At 40.0% G+C, this 27,801-nt stretch overlaps 1 protein-coding gene across 2 annotated transcripts; it reads left to right on the forward strand.

The window, feature by feature from the left end:
- Positions 1-487: 487 nt before the first annotated feature.
- On the forward strand, positions 488-27,014 carry LOC103139499 (arf-GAP with coiled-coil, ANK repeat and PH domain-containing protein 3-like). 2 transcript variants are annotated; one of them, XM_016672553.1, is made up of 23 exons: positions 488-582; positions 4,023-4,142; positions 4,557-4,610; positions 7,491-7,549; positions 8,541-8,724; positions 8,889-8,933; positions 9,042-9,137; positions 9,962-10,036; positions 11,084-11,095; positions 15,771-15,883; positions 16,387-16,438; positions 16,653-16,753; positions 17,763-17,874; positions 17,984-18,219; positions 18,772-18,841; positions 19,042-19,136; positions 19,578-19,798; positions 19,882-19,974; positions 20,152-20,241; positions 20,840-21,063; positions 21,889-21,998; positions 22,486-22,596; positions 23,537-27,014. In XM_016672553.1, exons 2-23 carry the CDS (start codon positions 4,044-4,046, stop codon positions 23,682-23,684), a joined length of 2,400 nt encoding a protein of 799 aa, XP_016528039.1. In that variant the 5' UTR covers positions 488-582; positions 4,023-4,043; the 3' UTR covers positions 23,685-27,014. The 2 variants fall into 2 exon arrangements, with proteins under 2 accessions (XP_016528039.1, XP_016528040.1); XM_016672554.1 differs by having other exon boundaries at positions 20,161-20,241.
- The last annotated feature ends 787 nt before the right edge of the window (positions 27,015-27,801 follow it).

Raw genomic sequence — 27,801 nt, forward strand, 5'->3', positions numbered from 1 at the left:
CTGCTGTCCTCCATCACACTTGCTGACGCTCAGGGTAAAATCATTTGTCTTATTTTGATCCATTTCTAGATATTCAGCTTTATTTTTGATTTTCATCAGCACAACTTAAGTTTTTTTTTTAATAAGTTGACAAAAATGTTGGCTTAAAGTCCAACATTTAATCTGATTAAGAATCTGTGGAAAGACTTGAAAAGTGATGTTCCTGAATGGATCTCGTTGGAAAGAGGGGTGGATAAAAATGCCTTCCACACTTTTTAGATTTTTCTGTATCGTTTCCCCTCCACTTCATAATTATCAACTGCATTGTGTTGGTCTTTGACATACAATCCTACAAAAATGAAAAATGGTGTGAATGCTTTTCCAGTAAACTACGAGTAATTGGAACAATATGGAATATTGTGTTTTGCTGCTATCCATCCCAAATAATCTATGGATTCCTCTGTCCGTCTCTCAGGTGATCCTTTTGTCAGAAAGAGAGAAAGCAGATCTGATTAACCGAGTGTCTTTGTGTCTTCCCCCTGCAGGGCCGGAATCGATGATGTGGAGACAGACGTGGTGGAAATCGAGGCGAAGCTGGACAAGGTACGGACCAATGAACTGAAAACGTTTTGTCTTCGTGTGAGGATGTTTCTGTCTTTCACATCCTACACATGAGCATGATCGCACACAGAACCTTGTACACAGTACAAACACCAAGAACAAACACCAATTAATGGCACAGAGGAAGCTTTATGTTCCGTAGCATAAAGTGCTGCCTGTAATTAAGATAAAAGATGGTTCCCAAAAGCAATGATGCAACAGTTTTTTTTTTTTTTTTTATCAGTAGTGTTTGTTAAATATAAAATAGGGTAGCATTAAAATATAGTTCCCTAGAAACAACGTATTTGTTTGGGATTGTCTTTGAAGTATGACGTTTTGAGAGTGTTTGTATTGCAAACAACAGCCACATTTTTTTTTTTTTGTTTTAAGCTGTTAGCACAGACCACAAGCATAGGCAAATCAGAACAGATAGTTACTGCACACCAAAATTCAGGTTCATAATCTAACATTTTAAATTAACTACCCCATAAAGAAAATGGAAGCTCTTTGATGGATTATTCCCCCAGCCGACAGGTCAGGACCGCCCGCTGAACTCTGATCCCTGACTAAGCTCCACTGAAAGATGAAAAAAGGTCAGAGTAGAGAGATTGAAGAGGGTTTGAATCAAGGTGATTTGCTTACTTGTTCAGCCAGCCCATGTTGCTGTGCTCCTCTGACGGCACCGATGGGCTTTAGTGGATAACGTTTCCAAGATTCAGAAAATCTGATAATTCCTAAGAAAGTGCTTTGCAATGACCAAAAAGGTGATTAAACTGAGGACTTGCATTGGGATATGTATTGGTTTCCTTATTATAAACAACCACAAAACTCTGAAACTGCTGCAGATTGTCTTTAACAAGGCAAAAAAAAAAATCTTTGCACTGCCAATTTAAAAGCTCACTCCTCTGCAGAGATTTTGCATTGCTCTGGCTGTTTTGGTCCTCCAAACACATTTACTGTACATCTAATGACCTTGCTTGCAGGCTGGAGGCTTGGCGCACCACACAATTACATCAGATTCACATATATGTCAATGTGTTTACATACACTGTGTGCCACTGCAGGCCTGGAGGGGTCAGCATGTGTCACGCTCCTTCACATGTTCTGCTGCTTCAGAAAAGCTCTCAGCTCTGCACACGTGAATTTAAATGCTGATTTTTTTTGGACAGTGACTTTCTCTACACAAGGGTGCCCTCTTTACATGTCAGAAACACACACACACACACATTCATCCCAGCAGCTCGTTTTAGCAGCAATCACTCACGCAGCCGGCGTGCATGCATTACTGACGGCAGTGCCAGCCTCCCAGAAAACCACACTCGTATAGCTACAACCTTGGGAACTTCTGCTCTAAATGAGATAATTAAAGGTTTACTGCACACCCTCCATGCGTCAACAGACTCTCTCGTACTCAAATGCTCCGATGCTGCTTTATGCACAGCTGCATCAGTGTGCTGCTAATGACAACTTACCACTCTGGAGCTTATCATGTTACCTCTTAAGTGGGGAGGTGTAGTAGTTGCTTCCTCATGTGGTGTTTAAAAGGGAAGCTACCATCGTGCCTGGTTCTTGTTATATGAAACAAGCTTTTTTTAGGCATCAAAAGTGATGCTCCAGCAGTAAATTACATCGATGTTTGCTTTCCATCTTTCTAATTTGTGTTACATTTGTATGAAGCTTGTCTTCTGGCTCTGCTACTTTGGCTTGCTCTTACGTGTAGTTACTTGCATATGTCTTTTTTTTTTTTTCATTTTAATTCTCATCCAAAATAATTTTGAATCAATGTTGCATTTTATTAGAGAGAGACAGAAAATTGGAGTGTATGAAACACAAACCGAAAATGATGAACTCTGCTTTGCTTGGAGTTTACCCCGATTCCAGAAACATTTTTTTTTCATGTATTGCTCATCTAAAAACATGCTGAGGTTGGGCAACACATGGCTCAAGCAGGCGCACCATGCACTGAGGCTGCAGCCCTCAAGGCGGTTGTCCCTGGTTCGATTCCCGGCCCAGGACTATTTGCTGCATCTCAACCCTTTTCTCTCTTCCTTTCCATATACAGTTGAATAAATGCCACTGAAACCTTTTTTTTTTCCAGAAAACACACAGTGGCTTTTATTCTAGTTCCATTATCTAAAAATCTATTTGCTCCCATGATAGCGACAGATCATACAGTATGTCCTAAATGCTCAGCTTTCACGAGACTCCACATAATCTGCCTGATGTCCTGCAACCATGAGCTCCCTATCACAGAGCACTACAAATCCGTAATTTAAAAATGGAAGAAGAATAGTTGGCCAGGTCAAATAGGACCAGATTGATTTTTTTTGTTTGTTTGTTTGTTTGTTTTTTTGTTTTTTTGCTGACATGCAAAATGTTTTAGTAGCACAGAGTGGTGACAGCATCATGCTTCCACTTTTCTTTAGCATTGACAGTGAAGCTGGTGATGGAGAGTCCTGTAAGAAAAACGTCTACAGGCTGCAAAAGACTAATATGAGGTTCACCTTCCAGCAGCCCAAAGCACACAGTCAGGGCTTCTCTGAAATAGCTTAGCTCGAAGTGTATTTATGGGTTTTGTCATGGCCCAGTCAAAGTTTAGACTTCAATCCAGTTGAGAATCTGTAGAGACTTAAAAATTGATCTGAGTCTTTCCCACCGATCTGACTGAGCTGAAGCTAATTTGCAGAAAAGAAAAAAACCAAACATGTCATTCCCTGACTTGTAGCTGTAGTAAAATGTAGTTCTGTAGTATTTTTGAATAGCACACTTTTCAGATTTTTTGTTTGTAAAAAAAAAAAAGAAGTCATTTATCAGTTTCTTTCTTGTTCTTTATTTTTTGGTCTGTCGCAAAACTGTGAATGTAAAGTAGCAAAATGTGAAATGCTGGTAGCTGTAATATGACTTTTAAAGATTATTATAAAAGAAACTACAAAAGCCTTGTTGGAAACAACAACAAAAAGAAAGAACAATTGATGATCTCGGCATTAGAGTAAAAAAAATAAAGATAAAACATCATGCCCTCGCTGCTTCCTTTGATCAGTATGCCACAAGCTGCATATTGAAAGTCACCAATAAGAATATAAAAACGCGTATTTGTTTTATCTTAATTGTCGTTTAGAGATTTGTGCCTTATGATGTAAGTGTTGATGCTTTGTCATGTCATTTTTGTCTTCTGATCATTTCATCTTTTTTGATCTGTTTAATTCTTGCTTTTATTTAAATATTCTCATTATAATTTCGCCAGTCTTTAGCAGCTCGCAAGCAAAGAGAGCAGTTCTTCTTTCATGTGAGCATCCTCTCATGTGATGAGTGATTCTTCCAGGCCTCGTCTGATTTGCATCATCGCCGTGGCTATTATTACCCTCAGAGCACATTGTTTAAAACATGTGACCGATTAAACGGGCTGCTGTACTGATGCTTTCCTTTTTCTTTCATCATGTTAGCTGGTGAAGCTGTGCAGCGGGATGATCGAGGCCGGCCGGGTCTACGTCAGCGCCAATAAACTCTTTGTGAATGGCATCAGAGATCTGTCCCATCAGTGCAAGAAGGAGGAGATGATATCAGTGAGTACAAGCTGACAAAAAAATAAAAAAATCTGAGCGTGTTCCCCATCGGATGAGCAGCCATCTATCGCTGGATGTGCATTCCTGAGATTCCCCAACATTATAAATGATTGTAAGGTTGGATAAACAGTTTTGTCCAGACTTGGACGTATCCAGCCGTTCTGGTGATGAAAGAGGTGACCACAGACGGACCTGAATTTTTACGCAAAGCCTGTTGCTTTTTTATTAAAACATTCAGGCTGCTTCTCATGTCAGTGTAAGTGTCCCTTAGGGAGATAAAAAAAAAAAAAAAAACTCGAATCACTGAGTCTTAGCGCCAACTTGTCCAAAGAGCAGATCCTAAAATCTGTCGTGAAAACGGCGTTTGCACAGAAAAGGGAGTATAATCACATTTGTGTGTTGGCAATATTGCAGGAATGCCTTGAAAAGTGTGGAGAAAGCCTCCAGGAGATTGTCAACTATCAAACGGTAAGACAGTTTTACACACACACACACACACACACTCACACGTACACACACAGAAACCCCACACTGTTGTTGCCACAGGCGAGAGGGGGAGGAGAGGTGCCCCCACATGCCCGAATCTTTCCAACATCTCTCTGTAATCCGGCTCCCCTTTAGGGCTCAACACACAGGCATCACACACAATCAAACTTCCCACTTCTTTATAGTTTGTTGGGTCTTGTGTTCATGTTTAACAGAAATCACAGTTTTACTGGCATGACACCAGAGCAGTTCTTCTTTATGACTAAGTGTATTTGGAATCTGATGAGATGAATCAGACCTTGATGTTATGACATTTCAGAAACTCATGTTGGGATCTCAACAGGAACATAAACATGGCTTGCTGCTTCCTTCTTCTTTTAAGCTTGTAAAGACAAAAAAAAAGCTCACAGTATGGTGGGTCTGATTGTCTTGCCGTGTCAGAGACCAATCTCCTCTTAAGAAAAAAAAAAACAAAACATTTCCCTTATTGTGCAGACAGGAAATCGTTGATGACCAGAAAGCACCAAAAACTCTTTTTGGAGGAATTAGCCAATGTAAATACTGTGACCTTCTACAAAGTCACTAGATAATTACAAAGTAACTGGGAAATTACTTTAAAAAGTTCCTTTAATCATTTCAGTATTAGGATGTTTAAAGTTGCTTCCTGAGGACGTTGGTGCTCTCTCGTTAGTCTTTGTACGACATTATTTGCTAAACAAAGCAGAGGAAAGTTATTTGCATGTATTTGAAGGTTAAAATAATGACACAGCTCAACAGTCGCACAGTTTTACGAGCGAGAAGGTCCTGGGTTCAAACTCCTGCTGGGAGTCTTTCCTGCATAGAGTTTGCATGTTCAATCCACCCATGCATGCGTAGGTAAGCAGCGCTGGTTGGGACTAAAACGTTAAGTGAAGATTGACCTCTAGAAGCCGTGTTGGTACATTCCACCTCTGCCTTGTTGCATGTTCGTGTTGCTGCACTGGAGGCTCTTGTGCTTTTGCTAGACCAGAAACCACAAAACACAGCCCCATCCTTCCCCTCTTCAAACTCCAGTATGGCTCTTCGACCTCACACAAAACTATGCCTCTCTAAATCTGAATGACATTCCAGTCTGGTTGTATCACTTCGTATTTAATCTGTCATTTCCCTTTGTGGTTTCAGTTTTGAGTGGAATTCCCACTTAAAACTTTTGGTTTTGCATGGCACACGAGGGAATAAAGAGCAGATCAAACGGCTGCTCTTTGCTGCATGCTGGTTAAATCAGTAAGAGGGCTTTTCACAAGAGCAATTTCTTACTAAGAGAATACCTTCCAGCTGTGTTCGGAGGGCAGTAAATCACATGCGCAACGTGAAGTACAAAATAAACTGTTGATCCCTTCTTATTTCTCAGTAATTTGTCTCTGTTCCTGTAATCTTTATTCATATCTCTTCTTCTCTGGTTTTTTAAGCATCTTTGACCTTTTCCGATCAAACCGTTGAACTGATCAGGCTGATGAGATCTTCTGTGTTTTTTTTATTTTTATCATAAGTCCAGTTTAACCATCTTTTATGCATTCTGCTGTTCAGGTGTGCACTGTGCTGCCCGGCTGCAGTCTCACGGACCGCTTTCAGAAAACACTGATTTTCTATAGATGGTGTTAGTTTTTAATTGATCCTCTTTCCCCTTAACGACTTTCTCACATTCCTCTTCAGTAAATGTGTCCCAGTCCTCCAGTCTAACACCTCTTCTTCTTCATTAATGGAGTCATGGCAGAGTGAGACTGAAGGACAGAGAGACAATAAATCTGTCCTTTGGCTGCTTTTCACTGTTTGTCTCTTCGTACATCTTGCTCAACAAATGTTTAGAAATCCAAAGCCAGGATTGAACAGATGAAGAGACAGGCCATGGTGTTTAAATTTTAGATCGCAGACCTTTTTCCGTAGATCTACATCGTAATCATCATGCTCTCTTGTAAATTGGAGCTGCCCCACCCCCAATTAGCTTCACTGAGTTTCCTTAACACTACAAAGATGTTTACTCTGTTTTGAACTTTTTCATATTGTTGTCATCCCAATATTTGTTTGTTTTTTTTCCACATTTCTCCTAGCTGGAAAATGTTACACATTGATCAATATGTAGGAAGTAACTGCGGATTGGCAGAAGTTGACTTTGGAGGGAAAGTCTGCTTTTTTTTATATTTCCACAAAGAGCTAAAGAGCCCCTGTTTGGAAATGCATGACCTCTCACATCCAGAAACCCGTTTATGTTGGACTACCTGATTCCCTGATGTCACCGGGTAGCTGCCGGGTCATTATGTGGATGGAGGCTTACACATAAACTAAGCCTGTAATCTGCAATGCATATGTCCAGGGTAAATAATGGTTCTCTCCATAGGGTTTAATCCCATCCCAAAAGAATTGATTGTTTATTGCTGTGTGTGATTGTGATGCAATCGCAATTTCAGTCAAACCTTGTTCCTAATACGACCATATTGTTTGTCCACCATCACCCGCTGGGTGCTTTATTGCACATGAAACAAATAGCAATGGAGGGAAAATAGTTTTTTTTGTCAAGATGGAAAGAAAACAAAAGGGGAAAAAAAAGAAAACACGGTGGGAGGAGAAATGGAAATCCTAAGGTTAACAGGAAGGGAAATGTGAGGCCGAAAATCTGTTGATGCAGCAGCTGAGTCTGTGCACGTGTGTCCTGCCTCTCCTTCCTCCTCATCCTCACACCCGTGGCATCTTCTGCTCTCAAAGGGTTTCTAGTGCCATCTTGTGGCAAACACCTAGCCACTACAAATTCATGTGCCAATCTCTACGTAAAGTGAGATATTTACCTGCTGCTTTAATGTGACTCGTTGTGTTTGTGTCTGCGTACAGATTTTGTTTGACCAGGCTCAGAGGTCGATCAAACAGCAGCTTCATACCTTCATTAAGGAGTGAGTAACCCAGCTGTCTCCTTGTGGAGACTCTTTGTTTGAGATCGTTTGAAAATTTCTCACATTTTAACACATTAAAGCCACAAACGTTACACATTTTCCTTGGGATTTTATGTAACATAGCAAGACAAAGAAGTGTCTAATTAGAAAAAAAATAAAAGTTTTTTTAAATTGTATCATGTATTTATTTTTGGTCATTTTAACTTTTCCGTACACACATTTAAAAAAAAAAAACCAAAAAACAAAAGGGGAAAAAAGACAAAACTAATACAGAAATAGATGAACGATATTTAAATTCCTGTCAATGGCGAGAACACGAAATGCAGATTGGATTCCACTACCTCCACGTTTTTATACATACATTTTCAATTCCTCTCTACAATTAGTCCACACATGAATCCTTCTAACTGAAGTACATCTGTTGTAGATATTTGTCGTGACCTTTTTCTCTTAAATCTTAGTTTTTCTTTATTTTCAAACCACATCTGCATACGCCTTGCAAGGAGTTTATTGTAATCTTTGTACATAATCAGTGCTGTTCTGAGCTCTACTAAATCATAACATTTTAAAGTATGCAGCCCATGACTCCCAGTTGATTTTATTTGTAAATTCTGAAAACTATACATCATATTTTATTCACTTTACACTGTTAGTAAAGTGCCTCCTGTTTATAATTACGACATGGCAAAGAAAAAAAAAATGGTATTTGCACAAAACATCTGCCAGGTTGTCTGTCTGATAAACACAGTAGAAACCTTACAGCCAGAATAGTCAGCTACTCTGCTGTGCATCAAAATAAACATTTTGCACATCAAGCCTTTTTTTTTCTTTATCAATAAAAAATCTTGACTTAATATCTGTACTCTGCACCTGTAAGTGCTTGTCAATCAAAGTCAAATTCCTCATTTGTGCAAACGAACTTGGTCAACAAAGCTATAGTGTCTACAGTTTTAAAGTTGCACTTGGGATGTTTGTGCTGCGTCTGCCTCAGGGACATCCGTAAGTTCAAGGACACCAAGAAGCAGTTTGACCGCGTGCGCGAGGACATGGAGCTGGCTCAGGTGAAGAACGCTCAAGCACCGAGGAACAAGGTGCACGAAGCGGAGGAGGCCACGCAGGCGCTCATCCTCAGCCGCAAAGCCTTCAGGCACCTCGCCCTGGACTATGTGCTGCAGGTGAGACGCTGCAGGTTATGTTTTCAGTATTGTCCAGTAGGGGGCACTCACACACCATGGCTGCTGAGGCTTGTGTGTCTGGCCCAACAAATCAGATCAGATCACCTGTGTTGTTCTCAGATTAGGATCTAAATCTGCTTTTTGTTGCTGCTGTTTTTGTGCAGATTAATGTTCTTCAAGCTAAGAAGAAGTTTGAAATCCTTGATGCCGTAAGTAACTCACACTCTGAGACATTTGCAGATGATCAGCGGGTGTCCTTTCTATGGTTTTGAACATCACTTTGTGACTGTTTTGTTTTCTTCCCATGCTTCCTTAAGATGCTGTCCTTCATGCGAGCCCAGTATACTTTGTTCAAGCAAGGCTTCAACATTTTAGATGAGATTGACCCCTACATGAAAAAGTTGGCTGCACAGGTATACAGTAGTCTTATTCACAACTTTCAGTGGATTCTGTTGGAACTGTGGTCCAAAGCAGAGCAGTGACTTATTGTGAAGTAGGGAGAAAAGTTATGTGATTTTTTATTTTTTTTTTATTATTTACAAGTAAAAATATGGACAAATATGGACAACTTTGCCTTGTTCTTCCACCTCCAGACTCATGCTTTGCCATGAACATCTTCATGGCAAAGCATGTGGGTGGCATCATGCTTTCTTCTGAAAAATATAGACAAGTTTTGTGTTGGTTTTATACAAACTTCCCCAAATTTCCACATGGTAATTCAGTTACTGGAAATCTTAAAAAAGAAAAAAAAATCATGATTTTTTTTAAGTTTAAAAAAAAACAAGTAAAAAAAACGTGATTTTTTTTAAAAGTTTGGATTAGAAAGCTGGTGAGTTGATGGGAATCTGAATGCAGCTAAACATCAAGATTCAGTCTGTCCAGCAGGACAACAATCACAAACATACAGCCAGATCTGCAGAGGAATCACATGGACAAATATCTATACACATGTATGCATGGCCTAGTCAAAGTCCTGATCTAATTAAAACTTAAGTGAACTACCACACTTTTCGCATGTGTTTATTGCTGAACGTGTCGAAAACCCATCACACTTCTCCTCCCCATTTACAGTTGCGTACTAATTGTGTTTGTTCGTCACTTGGAGTCCAAATAAAGCATAGCTGCCTTTGTTTTGGTAAATCTTTGGTTAAACTAATACTTAGTCTCTATAGATAAAAGTGGAAAATTAAAAAAAAAAAAAAAAAATCCGTCTGACGGCTTCTGCTTTATGTTTCAGTTGGACCAGCTGGTGATCGACTCTGCCATGGAGAAGAGGGAGCTGGAGCACAAACACGCTCTCATCCAGCAGAGGGTGAGAAAACAACACCGCTCTCGTTTTCTAGCTCACGACCTGACATTTTTTTAGCATCACATTTTTTTCTCCTCCAAACATCTGAAGTGAAACAGAAACATCTCCAGCAATTTTATTTTATTTATTTATTTATTTTTTTTGCATATTCTCAGTTAGCAATCTGGGGGCTTAGATTTGTTGCTTTACCAGCGGTTTCACTCGCAAAGTTAGTTCTTTGTTGGTTTTATCTGATGGTTTTTTTTTAAAAAAACTTTCCTTATTCTTTCTAAGCTTGTCGGTCAGCGATGCATACAAGTTTTCAAAGCAAACTTGAATAGATAACAAAAGACTTATCTTCAATTGGCATGAAAGTTTTTGTTTAGCCTTCCAGAGAAGCTCCTGTGTATTTTTCTTTATCATCTATTATGTGTTTTCTTTCTGATTTCAGTGAACCATTGAAAGGAATGCAGGATATTTTTTTTACCTTCGAAGTTCAAAGTAAAAGATCGCATTTGAAAAGAAAATCAAGCATTTCTGTTCTAAAAATCTCTCGAGTGAGTGAAAAGTAGTTCCTTTAGCCCGGTTCGGCTCCCGCTCCATATTCAACATTCACATTCATGCACAGATGCACAAAAAAAAAAACATCCATCTGTTAGGGAAGGCGATTCCAACTACATGCCTGTTTTTCCGCCTGACTTGGCCCTTCCTGGTGATCGATGTAGTTGCCCAGTGAAGGCATCCTGCCAGACTTGACAAACAGCCTCGTGCCCTGCTGGCCTTTCACCAACCTCTTCTCTTAAATCTGACTCACTTTAACACTCTATGCATACTTTTCACTTGATGAAATATGCAAAAAAAACAAAACAGCCCATCAAGGAATTTTTTTTAAAACTGTTTCCTGGATAGACAAAAAAATGTCAGAGAGCAGTCTGAAAACCTGTGATAAACTGTATATTACATTTAATGCATTCAGTTTAAGTACTAATATTTTATTAATCGTATTTTTTGTTTTTGTTTTTTTTGTTTTTTTCTCCATGCTAACGTGCGGCCTTGTTCTTCCACCTCCAGACTCTGATGCAGGTGAGTTTGTAACCTTACCAAAAATACAGCTCCAATTAGAAACTTTTATATCTAATAAAAGCGTTCTGGTTCGGCCTCAACAGTGAGGACGTCTACTCTAACCGGTTTGAGGATAATATCTGTAAATCTAGATGAAAATGGAAGTGTCCAGCATCTTTTAGCCCTTATTTTGTTCCAGCTTGTCTCAGTTGATTATTTTGAAGTGAAGCATTTTGGTGCTTCCAGATAGCATTGTCCCTCACCAAGGGGCAGGATGATCTGGGCTGTGCTCTGGTTTGAGATGCCGTCCTCAGTTAAGCTACAGGTTTGGTAATTATGGTGCCAGAAAGGTCGATTTGTTGCCAGCGATTGTGGAGATGTGAGCCCACGCGATGCCAGCCTGCCTCCGCTCCCTCCTTCATCCGCTGCCAGCTCCGGCCAAAGTCAACAGATGGCATCATGAGGCGCAGCAGGGCGCTGAATGTGAGGCCGAGTGGTACAGACAGAAGACAAGCAGATAAAGGAAGATTAGGGCTCGACGCCAGCTGAGTGTGATGGAGAACGAAGCTGTGAGGAAGAGGGCGTCTCTGGTTAGCGCCTCCCCGCTAAAGTGGCTGCTTCTGTAAAGGCCTCGTATTGTCTGTCAAAGGGAAGTGCGAGCCAAACGGCATTAACGTAAAAATGTTTTTGCACAACAGCCTGAGGAGATGTTTTGACAGATCGCCTCCCCTTTTGTCACGCTTTTCCTTCAATAATATGCAAATGCGGTGCAGCCTGAGGCACAGTCATGAAGCAGCGGATTTTTTTGAATTATAGATGCTGACGTTCTTTATTAATAGGTCTCTAAGTTACTTCAGATCAGACAAAAAAAAGATTCATTGGGGAGTAAAGTTAAATGTGAATGTTTGTGCACCCTCTGGAAAATGGAGAAAATATGAAAGTTTCTTGTGGTATTTTCCAAGACTGGAGGAGGATAGAAAAAATAAACTAGATTTGTTTTCTTCCTTCCTTTTCACTTCCCTCCTTCAGGATCATTTTTACTTTCCTCTCTTATATCCTTCCCTCCTTTCCCAGTTCCCTTCCTTTCTTTTTTCCCTCTTTCCTTCTTTGCTCCCTGACTGCCTTCCTTCCTACCTTCCTTCTTTCTTTTTTCCCTGCAGAAAATACATTTCTGTTTGCACAGTTGAAATCTGTCAAACTCTGTGTTCTCAGGGTTTTTTTTATAAGTCTTGTCTCTCTCTATAGATACTCAGATACTCTTTCAGTTTAATGCCCAGTTTCTATGTGAGCAGGACTTTATTGTGTCTCTCAAGGGAACCGATTCTTCACCCTTCCTCCTCCCCCATTTTTTTTTTTTTACCAGTAGAAGATTCTGGATCAGAGAAATGTTTACTGAAATAAACACAAAAGATTAAAAAGTCATTCATGCGCCGAAGAGTAAAAGTCTTCTGGACGAAGTTTGTGGCAGTTGAAGCTCGAATCTGAAGCTGCATGTGAATCTAGTAGTTTTATTCTGAATCCTGACACAGCATGGAATCGTTATGAAATGCAGCTTTTTTGCTTACAGGTATTTCAACTCATGGAGGCATTTAATTGGACGGTTGTGTCACATTACTAATGTCCTTTAGTGTTACTGTGATTGTGACACAGTAACACTGTGGTTCTTCTGCTGCAGCAGCTTTTACATAACACCTCAGAAAACAGCAGAAGGTGCTTATTAGTGTGGTGCGCTTTAATTAAGTTGTAATGACTGGCATGGATGTCAGTGAATAAGAATAGCTTCTTATTCGCCGTCACTCAGACACACCTGTTAACTGCAGCGCATGCTAGTTATACACTGCAAAAACACAAAATCTTACCAAGTATTCTTGGTCCAGCTTCTTGTGGGAATACGTCAGTGCACTTGAAATACGACAAAACTAGTTCACAAGTAACCTTTCGGCAAGATGAGGGAGTTTGTTTTAAATCAACAATTCTTTAATATTGATGGATTAAAAAGTGCTGGTTACACATCTGCCAGTAGAACATATTTTTCCCATAAGTTAAAGAATAGTTAAACAATCTCCTATGTCATGCTGAAAAGTTATTTGTGAATTAGTTTTGTCTTATTTCAAGTGTACTGAGATATTTACACGTGAACCTTTCAGATTGGATGAAAAGTGGTTATGATTTTGGACTTGAAACTCGACCAAAATCAAAATATCATGTGTTTTTGCTGCGTATCCAAGTACCAAAATTAAAGTAGACTCTATCAAAGCTTCTATGGGGACGCATTCAATATGCACAACTCGGCCTCGGTGTTGTTAAACTGGCTGGATTCTGCAAACTAAATGTGTTTCGCTCTGTAGGGCCCCTGGTTCTGCAGCCTCCTTCCCTCCAGGCACTTTACACACCAGATTCTTGCAGGGCCTTGGCTGATTTAAGGTGGGAAGAGGGGGTCTCGTCCTGGTGCTTGGGGAGCAATAATATCAGCTTGATTTAACAGCAACAGTTTTCAGAGCTGCAGACAGATGGAAAGCTGACTCCCCTCAGCGCACACCGGGCCTGGGGATTGTTGCGAGGGTTAGAGGGGAGCTTTAAATTGTGCTGCGGGGCGGAGAGGAGAAACGGGACACGCAGCAGAGAACACCCCGCTTCCCCCTCCTTTTTACCCGCTGCAGTAAAATGACACGTTTGATCTCTCTCTGGACGGGGTCAGCGGGGCACGAGTGTGGCAGCTGTATGGTAATGAGCTCCCGCTCCGCAGCCACGCGGCGAAGGCTGCTAGTCTGCTGGCAGGTGGCGCAGTGTGAAGGAACGGCACGAGCGTGCTGCTGTCGCCTGACAGACTCATCTGGACTTGTGTGGGCTGGCACGCCTGACCGCTGCGTCCTTCAGGATACACACAGACATTTGTCGCTCTGCTTATATTAGGTGACTTTGTTGCTGCTCATAATGTTGTTAGATGTCAGTTTGGCGAAAATGAAGATATTTGGCAGGCTGGACTTTTTTCTGGTGAGGATCATTTCTGATTCTTTGTTTTCGTTTGTTGCACTTTCGTTGCTCTGCATGACGATGCACCTGAGGTTTTCCAGTCATGCTCGGCTGAGAATTTAGTATTTAAACTAATTTTTCTGTCATGTTTTTCCACGTCCCTCTGATTGTGAATGGGAAACAGAGGAAAGTGTATGTTTTGATGGTGGTTTTATGTAGATATAAAACCTTTGGTTGCTTTTCTCTGCGGTTGCCTTTCGGTATGTGCCGTGCTTTTCCAAAAATGTTGGTACCTTTTGAACTTTTTCAAATTTCAGGACTGTAGAACCACAAACCTCAGGAAAACAATCCATGGTTTTCTAAACTTTCTAAACTTATTCAGCATCTTTGAGTCATTGCTTTGTAGAACCAGCTTCTGTTGCAAGTGTTTTGGGGTATTTCTCCAGCAGCCTGACACGTGAAGAAGTTTTTTTGGCCATTCATTTTCTTAATTCCTGCAAATATACTGCATCTGGCCATATTGGATGAAAAGTGTTTAAGACCTGCAGTTTTCATGTATTTGCCACAGATTCACATTTAGATTTAGGTCTGGACTTTGACTAGGCCTTTCTATCATCTGAAAATGATTTGATCTAAGCCATTAGGAAGGTGAACCATCCCTTCTTATAACAGAGTTCTCTTTCTTTCTTCTATTTGGCAGAATAAAAACATCCTCACAGCATAATGCTGCCACCACTACCTCAGACAGTGAGGATGGTGCATTCAGGGTGGTGTGCAGTGTTGGTGTTCTGCTGTACATTGTGTTTTACCTGAAAGCTTCTTCTGAGATTAAATCACAGACATTAATTTTTTAGTAATCAAGTGACTTCTGAAGGCCTTTGGTTGTGCTGCATTATATTATGAAGACAGGATTCCAAGACATGCCACAGTTATTTTGGAAGCCATGTATTGTATCATTTTTCATTCGATTAGCAATTATGTACTGTTCTATCATATAAAATCCCCCAAAAAGCATGCACTGTAGGTCGTTGTGGTAGCAGGACAAATGTGGAAAATAGGAGTGCGAATACTTTTGCAAGACACTACACTCATTGCTCTTGAGAATTGTACACAGCCTATTATACTACCAAATGCCTCAACAAAACAACAAATATTACGTTACCTTCCCCATTTGAGCCTTGATTTTTGGTGCTGATTAAAATCAGTCAACTGGAATTGATACTTTTGTGGACACCTTGTGTATGCGTGTGTTTCTGTGTGTGTGTGCCCAACCTGCCATATGCTCAGTGTTGCCTTACCGGTGAACAGAAGCTGTCTAACCGGAGTGAAACATAATCACAGTCTATGTAAAATGATAGCATGTTTTTTATTTATTTTATTTTTTTTTAACCACACTCAGCAACTGTCATCTTTCTCAGACCTTTGTAAAGACACATAAAAGTTTTTAGCAGAGCTCCAGATGTGATCCTTGCCATGCCGCCGCTATCTGCTGTAATTTGATTCAGACAGGCTGCACAACAATATCACCACTATATGCAGTAGTGTGAATCTGAGAGTTTAAACCTGCAGTTTTCCACGGTTTAAACATCCTGGCTGAGAAAGTGACTCACTGACCTCATGAGAGACTTTGTTTTACTACTGATCACCAATCTAATTGAAGCTCGATGGGGAAAGGAAAAAAAAGTCAGACCTCAACATTTTTTTCCGCATGTTCCATCTGCAGGATTTTTCCTACGATGATCCCAAGCTTGAATTCAATGTGGACGCACCCAATGGGGTCGTCATGGAGGGCTATCTGTTCAAGAGAGCCAGCAATGCTTTCAAGACTTGGAACAGGTGAGGAACCAAACAACACAATACGACACTTGTGAATATCTGCAGTCATGGCTCTATAATAGTTTGGAAAATAATATTTTTAGACTTTAATCACTTTAAGATTGTCTGAATGTTGGGTCCTTCCTTGGTTCCTGCCTTCCTTTCTTCCTATGTTCTTTTAGTTTTCCCTTCTGTGTCCATTAATTTTTGTGCGTCCTAAATCCCTTTCTTCACTTTGTCTTTCTATCACTTCGTTCCTTCGTTACATGGCAAATTTCTCTCTGTGTTCTTTCTTATTTGTGTGCTTTCTACCTAGTGGACTTCCATCATTATGTTCTTTTTTTTGTTTCATTTCTGTCTTTTCTTTGATGTTTACTTTTTGCTTCTGTCCTTTCTTTCTTTGACTTTTAAATGTTCAATTTTCACTGTGAAATGATATATATAAAAAACTGATAACTTTGAAAATCTACTTCTTTTTTTATTTAAGTGGAAAAATCACATTTGTTGCATTTTACTTCCATCAGGCGGTGGTTTTCAATCCAAAACAGCCAGCTGGTCTACCAAAAAAAACTCAAGGTAAAAGTAGCTTTTTTTGCTCTTGAACTAACTAGTTTCATTTAAAAAAATATATATTTCCCTTATACAACAAAACCAATAGTTTGCTTCCAGAAATTCATTTTTATTAGTCATTTGGCAAGGAATGAAGGATCCCTGCACCGACTTGCCTGAGAAGTCGAACCTGCTCTCTGCCGTCTGTGGTTTCTGTGATACTCTTTTCCTCCGCCAACAGGATTCTCTGACGGTGGTGGTTGAGGATCTGAGGCTGTGCTCAGTCAAACCATGTGAAGATAATGAGAGGAGATTCTGCTTTGAGGTGGTTTCGCCCACAAAGTAAGTGTGTTGGTGTGTGTCAAACAAAAGCAGTTCTCTGTGGTATAAACACAGCTGGTGCTGCTTTGGTTCCCTTTCTGCTCTTAATTAGCTTTCCATTAAGATTAAGCTAATTAACTTTGATGCTAATGCGCACAAGGACCCAAAACAATATGCTTTCCAGTCATTACATAAAAAGGAAATGTAATGTGGGAGAAGCAACAGCGTAATGTGAAGTTTTAGAAGCGAACCAAGAACAAATCGGTGGGACTTGTCGTTTGCTTTTCGTACGGCACTATGTGTCTCACAGTTTGTCTCATTTAGTGAGATAATTAAATTAAGCAGTTTATTCCTGTAGCTTCTGCTACAGATCAAAAACACGGTGGCCATTTTGGATTTTGAGGCTGTGGTTTATGAAAAACTTGGGATTTTAACTTTAAGGTGTCCTCTACGTTATTCTAAGCTAAAAGTTGAACAAACATCTGAGTGAAACTATACAGAGTTAATCCTTCATCAGTCCATGTCCTTCAACATGCCGTGCCAAACGGATATTCATATAATTATTCGGTTACACTTTATGTGCAGACTTACATGACTCTGTCATTAACACCTGTCACGAATAAAGTGTTTATGACAGTTGTCATTAAGTGTCATTTGGTAAATAATGACAGAAGTTGAAACTTTAAATACAACTTTGCATTAAATCTTGCAGCCTTATACGCAGCCCGTCAAAGTATTACCGTTTAGTTCTTTTTACTTTCTTTTTTTTTATTGGCTTCATGAGAAACAAAACAAATTGCCTTCTCAATGAGGTGATCCTTAAAAATAGGTTTTAATTAGGTGATATTTGGGGCCAAAATATCAACCACTGTGAGTCAAGCATAAACTATTTACTAATTTTTTTTTTTTTTTTTTCATATTTCTTTACTACAGAGGTAATTGTCTCATAGCAGGCTGTGACATAATTTAAATGGGCTATTACTATTTACACCAATCAAATGACGCGTGTTTTATGATTTGGCGTGTGCAGGAGCTGCATGATGCAAGCAGAGTCTGAGAAGCTGCGGCAAGCTTGGATCCAGGCGGTCCAGGCAAGCATCGCTTCTGCATACAAAGACATCGGCGACAACTATTACATTGAGGTACAGCCTGGAATCAGAGAGCAACCAAATACAAAAAAAAAAAAAATCTGTTTATTTCAAATCGTTTCTGGAATGTAAGCAAATCTGAACATCTGCCTCGTTCTGCAAGCGTTTGGACCGGACGGCTTCACCGTCCACCAGCAGCATCGACTCTGCCAGCGACTCTGCCCGGGACAGGGGGGAGAGGGCGGACAAGGCGTGCCGGGGCGGCGGAGAGAGTCTCCTGCAGCGGGTGCAGAGCCTGCCGGGCAACGAGCTGTGCAGCGACTGCGGCCAGGCGGCTCCGTGCTGGGCCTCCATCAACCTGGGCGTGCTGCTTTGCATTGAGTGCTCGGGGATCCACAGGTATTTGCATGTTTGAGGAATCTTACATTTGCATGTCGACATATTCTAAAACCAGCTTTTCCAGTTTGCCGTTGCTTTTCCGAATTCTTCCTCAAACATTAAACTGTTTGAGGAAAATATTTTTAGATCACATGATGGGAAGACAAATCTTTACAGATATCCTGTGTTGTTTTGGTCTGCTTTATTTTACCCTCCATAAAAAATAAAAATGCTTAAGTGTCAATACCTTAACACTTTAATTTACCAACATTTCACTTGTTAAAGCACAGCGGCGTTATGGTACTTAATCGAATGTATTTTATTAAAGATAATGAACTAGGGCACACTGTTGCAATCTACAGTTTTCAGGAGCAGTAACTGCATTTCAAAAAACTTTCATCCGTGTTAAATATAAAAACTGAGATTTTCACAAAGATTCTCTCAGAGTGTGTTCAATCTCTAAAGGACTTTGACATATGCCGATAAATAAATAAATAATGGGATAAGTTAAGAATATAGAAAGAAAAACTTTATTCGGTTTTATTCCATCTCTTTCCCTTTTTCTGTTTTCAGGAGTTTAGGCGTCCATTTCTCTAAAGTGCGCTCGCTGACGTTGGACTCGTGGGAGCCAGAATTACTCAAGGTGCATCTCTCTCACCAGTTTCCCCGCAGCCCGTTCTGCATGTGCAGCAGTCTTTCTTCCCAGTGGTGTTGCAATATTAATTGGCCCCAGCAGATTGCCACACTGCTACATTTTTAATTACTCCTTTTAAACTTACTTCCTGTCTGGTTTTCAACTTTGCCCCCCTCCACCCCCCCATGTTTTTCTCTCTTTGCATGCAGCTCATGTGTGAGTTGGGAAACACTGTGATCAACAACATTTATGAGGGAGCCTGCGAGGAACTGGGAGTTAAAAAACCAGGACCGTCTAGCTCGAGGTAAAGCCAGCTCCAGCGAGGAAGTTTGACTGGAAAATTAGAATGAACACTTATTTTGTTGATGCATATTTTTTGGTCACGATTTTCTGACCTGACACAGATGGTCGTGGAAGGCCAAGGAGGTTCCCGTACCGTACTCCAGTTCAAAAAATCATTAAAATCTGTGCTGTGTATTGGTAATAATGCAGCTAGTGGTTCAGATTTCAGTATTTTCAGCTCTTTGTCCTGCTTGTCTGATTGTCTCCGGTTGCAAATATCTGACCGTAGAGCACTAAAAGTCCACAAAACTTTTTTTTTTTTTTCTGTTTATTTTCATACATTTAAAATAATAGCAACGTGTCACTGTGCGTCAAAGGAAGATGGAAAGATGACATATTGATATAAAATAAATCTGAAAGTTTTACTGTGAGCCCGAGATGATACTTACTCGTCTCCCTCTAGGCAGGAGAAAGAGGCCTGGATCAAGTTTAAATATGTTGAGAAACGCTTCCTGAAAAAGCTGAGTGGGAGTGAGGCGCTGGTGGAGGGAGAAAGGAAGTCCCGACCCTGGATGGTGAAGAAATGCCAGCGACACAGCAGCTCTGTGCGGGCCCCCAACAAGGCCCGCAGGAAGTACCACCGCTACGAGCCTGGCAGCGCCTCACCCGCCAACCTCACAGCAGGTCGGTGAAGAGGTTCAAATATCCGTCATCATCACAAGCATAAAAAGCAAAACCTATCCATTTTTCTTTTTTATAATCTGCAGCCGCCGCAGCAAAATTTCGACGGGACTCCCTGTTCTGCCCAGACGAGCTGGACTCCCTGTTTTCCTACTTTGACACCGGCTCTGGTCCTCGCAGTAAGTCCACAACTTGGATAATATTAACGTAGAGAGAAGAACATTTCCGTCGCCTTTGCTTACATCAACTGCAGTGATTTTGGGCGATTCAGTTCCAGCGCGTTGTTTGGGTTTTGCTTAGGAGATGGAAATTGTGCGTGTGTAGTGATTAACGTGTCCGTGGCTTGGCGATGCTTGGCCCTGCAGGTCTCAGCAGCGACAGCGGCCTGGGAGGAAGCACAGACGGCAGCACCGACATCCTCGTGTTTGGCATTGTGACGGAGGAAGGTACAACGAGTCCGTCTGTTATTAGGATTTATATTTAAGAGCTATAACTGAAGGAGAAATGTTTAAATATTATTTCTAGCCTTTGTGCTGTGAGTGTTCGTTCGTTATCGTATGTGAGCAAGGCGAATGTGACACTGTTTGCGTGAGAGAATAATTAGTTAAAAACAAATTCATATAGAGATGACATTCTAAACTAGCTTTTAGTGTTTTACAGCTACCTAGCAGTTCTTACAAATGGTGTGTTCACTGGTCAGAAAAATATACCGTTTTTTTTTTTTTTACTTTTTGGTTGGTAGTCAGGACTGATAAAGGGAAGGTAATTTAATTTATATGGCATATTTCAAGGCAGTTCAAAGGGCTTTACATGAATTAGAAGGAAATACAACAAACCAAAGGAAAGAGCTAAGGAAGAAAAAAACAAAACAAAAAGTATAAGATAAAGATAAAATATAAGATAAAGCTGAAAAAGGGCCGAATCTGATCACTGATCTTTTTTTTTTTGTACATCTAGAAGAGTAAAAGGGAGCTTGAACACTATTTATTTTGTGTTTTATACGATTTAAATTTTAATGGCCATTATTCGTTTGCTCACTAACAGAAGAGGAGTCGGAGGAGTCCTCCAGTGGGGAAGTGGAGATCGAACAGGAGGGGTCTTCGGATCCCGAGGATCCCAGGGAGTTGCATCCTGGGGCGCTGCTCTATCGCTCCTCTCGTCTCCACAATTTGCCCCTGATGGCAGAGGCACTGGCGCACGGTGCTGATGTGCACGCTACCAACGAAGAAGAGGAGGGAAAAACGGCTCTCATACAGGCTGTGGCCGGGGTGAGAGGCTTTTTGGACTGTCTGCAGGCTCAGTGTTAATAGAAACATACTTAAATATATTTTAGCAGACGCTGTGATTTAAATGGAAGACGGCGCAACATCTGTTGTGTTTGGTCCAGTAACGCCTCGCAGTTATCAAGCGGATGTGTTTTGTGATTTTTTAGGTGTCAGTATCATCATTTCTCATTTGAAAGCGTATCCAGGATTAAACAGGGTTCCTACGTAGTTTTGAAAAGTTTGTAAATGGAATTTACTTTTATAGTTTTTTTGTTTGTTTTTTTTAATTCTGTATAAATATGGAAAACTGAAAATTAAGTCAAGAGAAAGATTTGGCTTTCAATGCTTCATTCCATTTCCTATCATATAAAAATATATACATTTCTAAAACAATAAAAGAAAACATTGTGGTTTTTACATCCGCTTTTATCTGATAGCAACCTTTGTCTTAGATTTTATTACATCACAAAATGAGTTTCAGTTTTAATTCCGGTATAACTGTGACTCATTTGCATCTTTTTTACAGTTCCAGACAACTGGACATTTAGCTATAAAAATTTAAACAACTGGTTTACTTGCCAGAACACGAATAGTTGAAATTTAATTGTTTTTATTATCATCTTTATTACATATCCCAAGCTGAATTTAAACATGTTTTGACAAATTTCACTTGTATCAGTGTGTGTTTATTAATATTGTTACAAAGAACATGACTTCCCTTCCATTTTTTGGTCTCAAATACTGTTTAAAGCCAGGCTGTGTGTATGTTGGCTAATAAGTGATTAGCTTCCACAAAGTGAATGGCATCTCTGTCTGATTGTCTTCCAGGGCTCTTTAATCGCTTGTGAGTTCTTGCTCCAGAACGGAGCCGATGTGAACCAGAGAGACATGAGAGGCAGGGGCCCGCTTCACCACGCTACCTACATGGGCCACACTGGGTAAGAGGCTTTCAGAGGAATGACTACCTATGCGTCACACACCAGTGCGTGTAATAAGAAGATTGGGATTTAAAGGAAATGTCCGATGGCTTTCAGGAAAGACTCAAGTTTCCAAAAACTAGTGGGTGGCTCATGACGTGGTGTTTGTTGTTGCTCGTGAAAATTTTTTTCTCCAGATTACATTTGCGTCAGGAGATTCAAAACGTTCCTGTTTGGTCCGTCTTCAGTGTGGCAATACTCTCAAAGTCGGCATGTAGCACTTGAACCGTGAATCATAAGTCTGTCAGTTGGCTTAGTCATTGTCTCTCATGACCTTGCATCATTTTGGGGAATAGCTATGAAGTGTTTGTAAACATTTAAAAGAAGGAGGGTGGATAAAACACGCCGATTTGAGTGACAAATCGGTCGCCAAGCTTCTTCCGTTGTTCCTTTTTCCATGTATTTGGGAATGATGGGCTTCTTGTCCCTTTCTGCCTCTGTTGTACAGTCAGGTGTGTTTGTTTCTCAAGAGAGGAGCATCACAGACGGAAGTGGACGAGCAGGGCAACGACCCCCTCAGCATCGCTGTCCAGGCTGCCAACGCAGACATCGTCACGCTGTGAGGAATTACAATCATCAAGTGCTTTATTAGTAATCACCTGCTGCTACTGCCTTAATTATTCATGGGGGTTTTCCCCACCAAACCTGTTCTGTAGCTAAACTGGTGCTAGAACTTCGAGTTTTCGCACCAAGACACAGACTCACTGAAAAGCGGAAGATCTCTCGGCACCAAAGTCATAACTTAGCAGTAGTAGAAAGAAATGCTCTCCTTGCAATATACTTCTCTGCCAAAATTCAAAATATAGGACTCTTTTATTGAAAAACTGGTTTAACTTGTTCTATTATTGGAGCTGCCTTGAGCACCAGTGAGTGAGTTTTTACCACAAAAGATTCATTTAACCCTGTGACTGAATTTGCAATAAATTGAGCGTCTTTACTGATCAGTTTTAATAGGCTTCTAGAATCCTCTAATTAAAAACACTACAACACAATCACATTACTAATGGGTCGTTAAATATGTTTAAAATCATAAGAACTGATTTTTTTTTTTTATCTTAGTAGCAATTAGCTTTTACTAGTTTTTTTTTCCCCACAACTGATTTCTTAAGTCTGTCAGAAACTTTCAATTGATTTGATATTATATTTAACCTTAAACTGCTGTATGAGATATTACCACATCTATAATCATCAGTATGTTATATTTTTAGCAGCAGCAGGAATAATTGTTGCTTTTCTATTTTAGATTAAACCAGTTTGATCATTTATTATACTTTTTGCTTTACGTTTCTGGATCTGTGGTATTTCCCCTATAGGCCGCACCATTAAAATTAAATTTCCACTTAAGCCTTCCTGCGTGATACAACACATATCATCGCCAATCATTTCCTCCCTTTGTGTGTCTATTTGCACTTGCTCTTAATCTGTTTTTAACCCATTTCTTTCACCCCTTTGTCTCTTTCTGCCCCTCTGCACCTCCTCCCCCGCCCTCCCTCCTCCAGGTTGCGACTGGCGCGGATGAACGAGGAGATGCGCGAGGCGGAGGCTCCGCTGGGTCAACCAGGTCAATATCCAAGCAGCAGCCCCACTGAGCAGCAGTATAGGAAGTGCATCCAGGAATTCATCTGCCTCAACATAGACGAGAGCTAGTGGTCCCTTCCTTACCTGGGAGCATAAACTCTGTTTTTTTTTTGTTTTTTTTCATCCAGACTGAGAGGCGATTGGGTTGAAGTTGCCCCTAGACATTGATCTCAAGTCAACTGTAGATCTAGATCTTACAGGCAACTTCTTGCCGACGGGGGGTGACTGAGTGGGCGGGACCCCTGATGGAGCTGTCTAACTCTACTGACTATATAGACGCCACCTCCATTTTCCTGCTTGTTACTTCTTGGCGCCACTCATGCTTGTTGCTGACCACACTACATACACTTAAGCTAACTTCTGCTTTTTGGCGTGGTACTAACAGGGTTAATCTTCTGAGTTCACCGAACGCTGCGCGCTTTGAGTTGATTTCTGGCGCTTACGTCTGGGGGGGGGGATCTAGCTGCATTAATCTTCCACATTCTCTATCTATACAGAGCATCTGCGTGACATCCCATTCAGCCCATCTCTTCTTTAACAGAGATGTAACTATAATCGTATTTAGAGGACTAGAAACTGTGTACTGTGGCATGAGGTTACAAATGGTATCTGTTCAACTACTAAAAAAAAAAAATTAATAAATGACAACTGAGAAGCTACATTGGAGGTACCAGGGTAGTTTACTGTGACAGAAAAAAAAAAAGATACTGAAGGGCTTGTGGAGAAGAAGAAGAGTCCTTGGTCTGCTGTGTAAGATACGACATATGACGAGTGAGTGAACAGGAGAGCAAGAGTTAAATGTGTTTTTTTTTATATTATTGAAAGAAACTGTGCACTTTTCCCATAATAAAGTATTTTTTTTTTTTTTTTGTTTTACATTGTTCATGTCTAGATTATGTCTATGCGAGTGCTTTTTTTTATAGATATATATTATTCTTATTATTTATCATACCAGAGAACTAGTGCAATTCATCCTGGAATGCAGTTCCTGTCTGCATATATATAATGATTGTCATTTTAATCCCAAAGTTCGGAATTTTTGGGAGAAGATAGGGAATAGCCTTAATTTGCAGTTAATAAACTTTTTGGTATCTGGAGACATGATGCTTTTTGCTAAATTGCACAAGCTTTTGAATTGAAATTTTGTTTAACTGAGTAAACTGTGGAACTGCAGCCATTAATTTACTGATTTGTAAAAAGTACTGTAAAAAGATTTGTAAAAACCAGAGCAGGAAGCTTACAGTGCACTTGTGCAGCAAGTACTTGTACTCCTCGACCTCTTTCTTACGTTGTGACGTTACAACAACGAACATCAAACTGCTTGATTGGGATACTATGTGATGGACCAAAACATCGTGCATGTTTGGAAAGGGAAGGAAAATGTTGCATCAAGTGTTTTTATTATTATTATTATTATTATTGTTATCATTATTATTTTTGTTAAAAAGAAAAATATTAAAGATGTGGCATGCAGTTGTATTCAGCTCTAACTCAATGCTTTGCAAAACTAACTTTCGCTGCAGTTGCATCTTCGGGTTTTATGTTTTTACCAACTTTCCAAAACAGCTCAAACTCAGTCTGTGAACATCAGTTTTCAAGTCTTGCTGTAGATTCCTCAATCAGATATGACCTTTGACTTGGCCATTCCAACTCATGAATATACACTTTCCAAACCTCCATATTGTAGCTCCGGCTACATGTTTAAGGTTTGTTGTCCTGCTGGAAGATGAACGTCCTCCAATTTAAACTCTTTACGGCCTGTAACATTTTTTCCTTCCAAGTTCGCCCTGTATTTAGCTCCTTCTATCTTCCCATTGACTGACTAGCTTCCATGTTCCTGCTGGAAAAAAAAAAAGTATCCCCACAGCATGATGCTGCCATCACCATGCAGTAGAATTGGTGCATTCGGGGTGGTTTTTAGTGTTTGGCACCGTGTGTGTAGGGCTCCGTTTTGGTCTCTATTTTGCACAATCTTCCACAATTTTACTGATTCTCCCATATGTAGTAAGGTGTGAAGGGAAGCTGAAGTTAGGACTTCATTTGGCGCAGCTATGGATTCCTTCATGCCACTTTTCTAGAAGAGTCAAGATTTGTAGAATGAACAAGTCACATGTCAGATTCTGCAACCAGAGCCGTGGAGCTCTTTCAAAGAACAGCTTAGTATTTAGACTGAGAATAAAGTACTTACTGGCATATTTACAGCACAAATTGGATGACTTCTGAAGAAAATAGTTATTTTTGGATTTCATTCAGCGGGGCTGAATACAAATGTACCCCACTCTTTGATTTTTATTTGCAAGAAAAAAGTTGAAATCGTTCTTTTCCATCCAATTCCCAGAAACACATGCCACCTTGCGTTGGTTTGTCTCAAACAATGAAAGGTTTTAACAGGTATAAATACTGTTGCAGAGCACTGTATCTTCACTTCCATTTCCATTCCACCTTCTTCTGTTTAATGCCATGTAGTGAAGACGAGTGACTCGAGAGACTGTATATGAAAAGACCTCCAACTTCCTGTAAATACTCATGTATGTTAACCTATGTGAGGAGATAACAGAGCACCTTGTGTGGTCAAAGGCTTCCCTTTCTGGTCAGTACTTATGATATTCTATGTATGCTTTTTGCCAGAATTACTATTTGGGGGAGTTCGGCATCGTTTGCATTCTAACGCATGATGAACAAATTTTCTTTCGATAATCTGATGACTTTGTGTGGTGCAGTCCTGTGGAACGAGCATGCACCATCATGAGAGCCCGCTGGTCTCCGGTGTCCTTTCTGCACATCTGTGCCATTCCACCATCCCCACAGCTTCGAGGCTGTGGCCTCTGTGTCTCTGTATCACGGTGGTTTCCTTCTCTATTTTCTACAGCTGTGCTTTTATTTTCCTCTGCCAAAGACTTTTATAAAGGGAACGTGTAGATACAGAGTAGTCCTGCCTTGCTCTGTGAAGCAGCAGAGAGGTAGAAAACACTGTCGGTGTCCTCCGAGCGAGGTTCCAGAGAAGTCCTGATAGATGCAATAGTTGAGTGTACTTCGAGTAGAGCCAGACTTAATGGGCGGCGTGAGCCTACTGTGACCGCTGCCGCCTTCAAGGAAGTATTAAATGTTTTGTGTCCATTTGTGTGTATTGACTTAAGAGTGGTTCAAGGTACCGTCGAAAGGAAATGTACTGTAAATAGTTTGGGTGTGTATTTTATCTTGATGCCAGCCGGCTGCCTCTCAGCATTCTAACACAGAATCTGATTAACTGATGATGTTTTATGTTTGTCTTTGTATTATGTATAAAAAAAAAAGACACATGTCAGATGGAAATCACTTCTAAAGTACATGGAGGCATTCTTCTGGTTCTTTACATTTGAATATTTTAGGAATACTTCTTGTCTTTAGAAGCATTAAAGGGGGGAAAAAGACAAAAAACAATGCAAATAAACCTGAAATCCCTGACAAACTAATCCATGCTTCCTGCTTCTTGCTCCCATTGTTGTTTCGCAACATCCTCCCAGCATGACACTTTCATAAATATTGTGGTTGGAATTGTAGTTTATATCTTAGTACTATTTTTCAGCGATTAAAGGTGTTGGGAGAATGTTGTTGTTTTTTTTTTTGTTTTTTTTTTCAATCAGATCTTGCCTGTGTGTGTTGTTGTTTTTTTATTACGGTAAATTATTTATATCACTTGACTTATTCAAAGAAATAAAATTCCCACTAAACTGTGTAAACTCACCCCACAATTGCTGCCGGGAAAAGTTGCTTTCAAGTTTAACATGTACAAATGAACCTTAAAAAAAGACTATAAAGTATTTTTATTTGAAAAAAAAAAAAGTTGAACCTGAAAAACGAAAGATGAATGTCAAGTTTTAATCCGAACTCTAAAAACACAACAAACTGATTTAAAATAGAAAGAAATGTAGCTCAAGTTTACTCCAGTTTAAATAAGATTTTCTTTGTTGGTTTTGCTTGGTGGATTTTATGTTTGTTTGAAGCTGAAAGAAACTTTAGCATCACTTCCTACTTTTTAATTTATTGTTTGTTTTTCACATTTTAAGACCAAATCTGAACATTCAGATTCAAATCTAAAATGTTTTCATTTTCCTTTAATTATCTACTACTTTTAGACTTTATTTAGCTCCATTCTGAAAGATATCTCATAAATGACTCATTTTTCATTTTACACCAAAAATGTAAC

This window comes from Poecilia formosa, unplaced genomic scaffold (assembly GCF_000485575.1).
Source record: "Poecilia formosa unplaced genomic scaffold, Poecilia_formosa-5.1.2 Scaffold62, whole genome shotgun sequence".
Taxonomy (NCBI): Eukaryota; Metazoa; Chordata; class Actinopteri; order Cyprinodontiformes; family Poeciliidae; genus Poecilia; species Poecilia formosa.

Bases quoted from the DNA above. Each gene is read 5' to 3' on its own strand.
- LOC103139499 (XM_016672553.1), top strand. From the start codon at position 4,044: ATGATCGAGGCCGGCCGGGTCTACGTCAGCGCCAATAAACTCTTTGTG. The intron at 16,754-17,762 runs GTAAGTGTGTTG...TGGCGTGTGCAG, and splicing joins GAGGTGGTTTCGCCCACAAA to GAGCTGCATGATGCAAGCAG. The intron at 19,137-19,577 runs GTAAAGCCAGCT...GTCTCCCTCTAG, and splicing joins CCAGGACCGTCTAGCTCGAG to GCAGGAGAAAGAGGCCTGGA.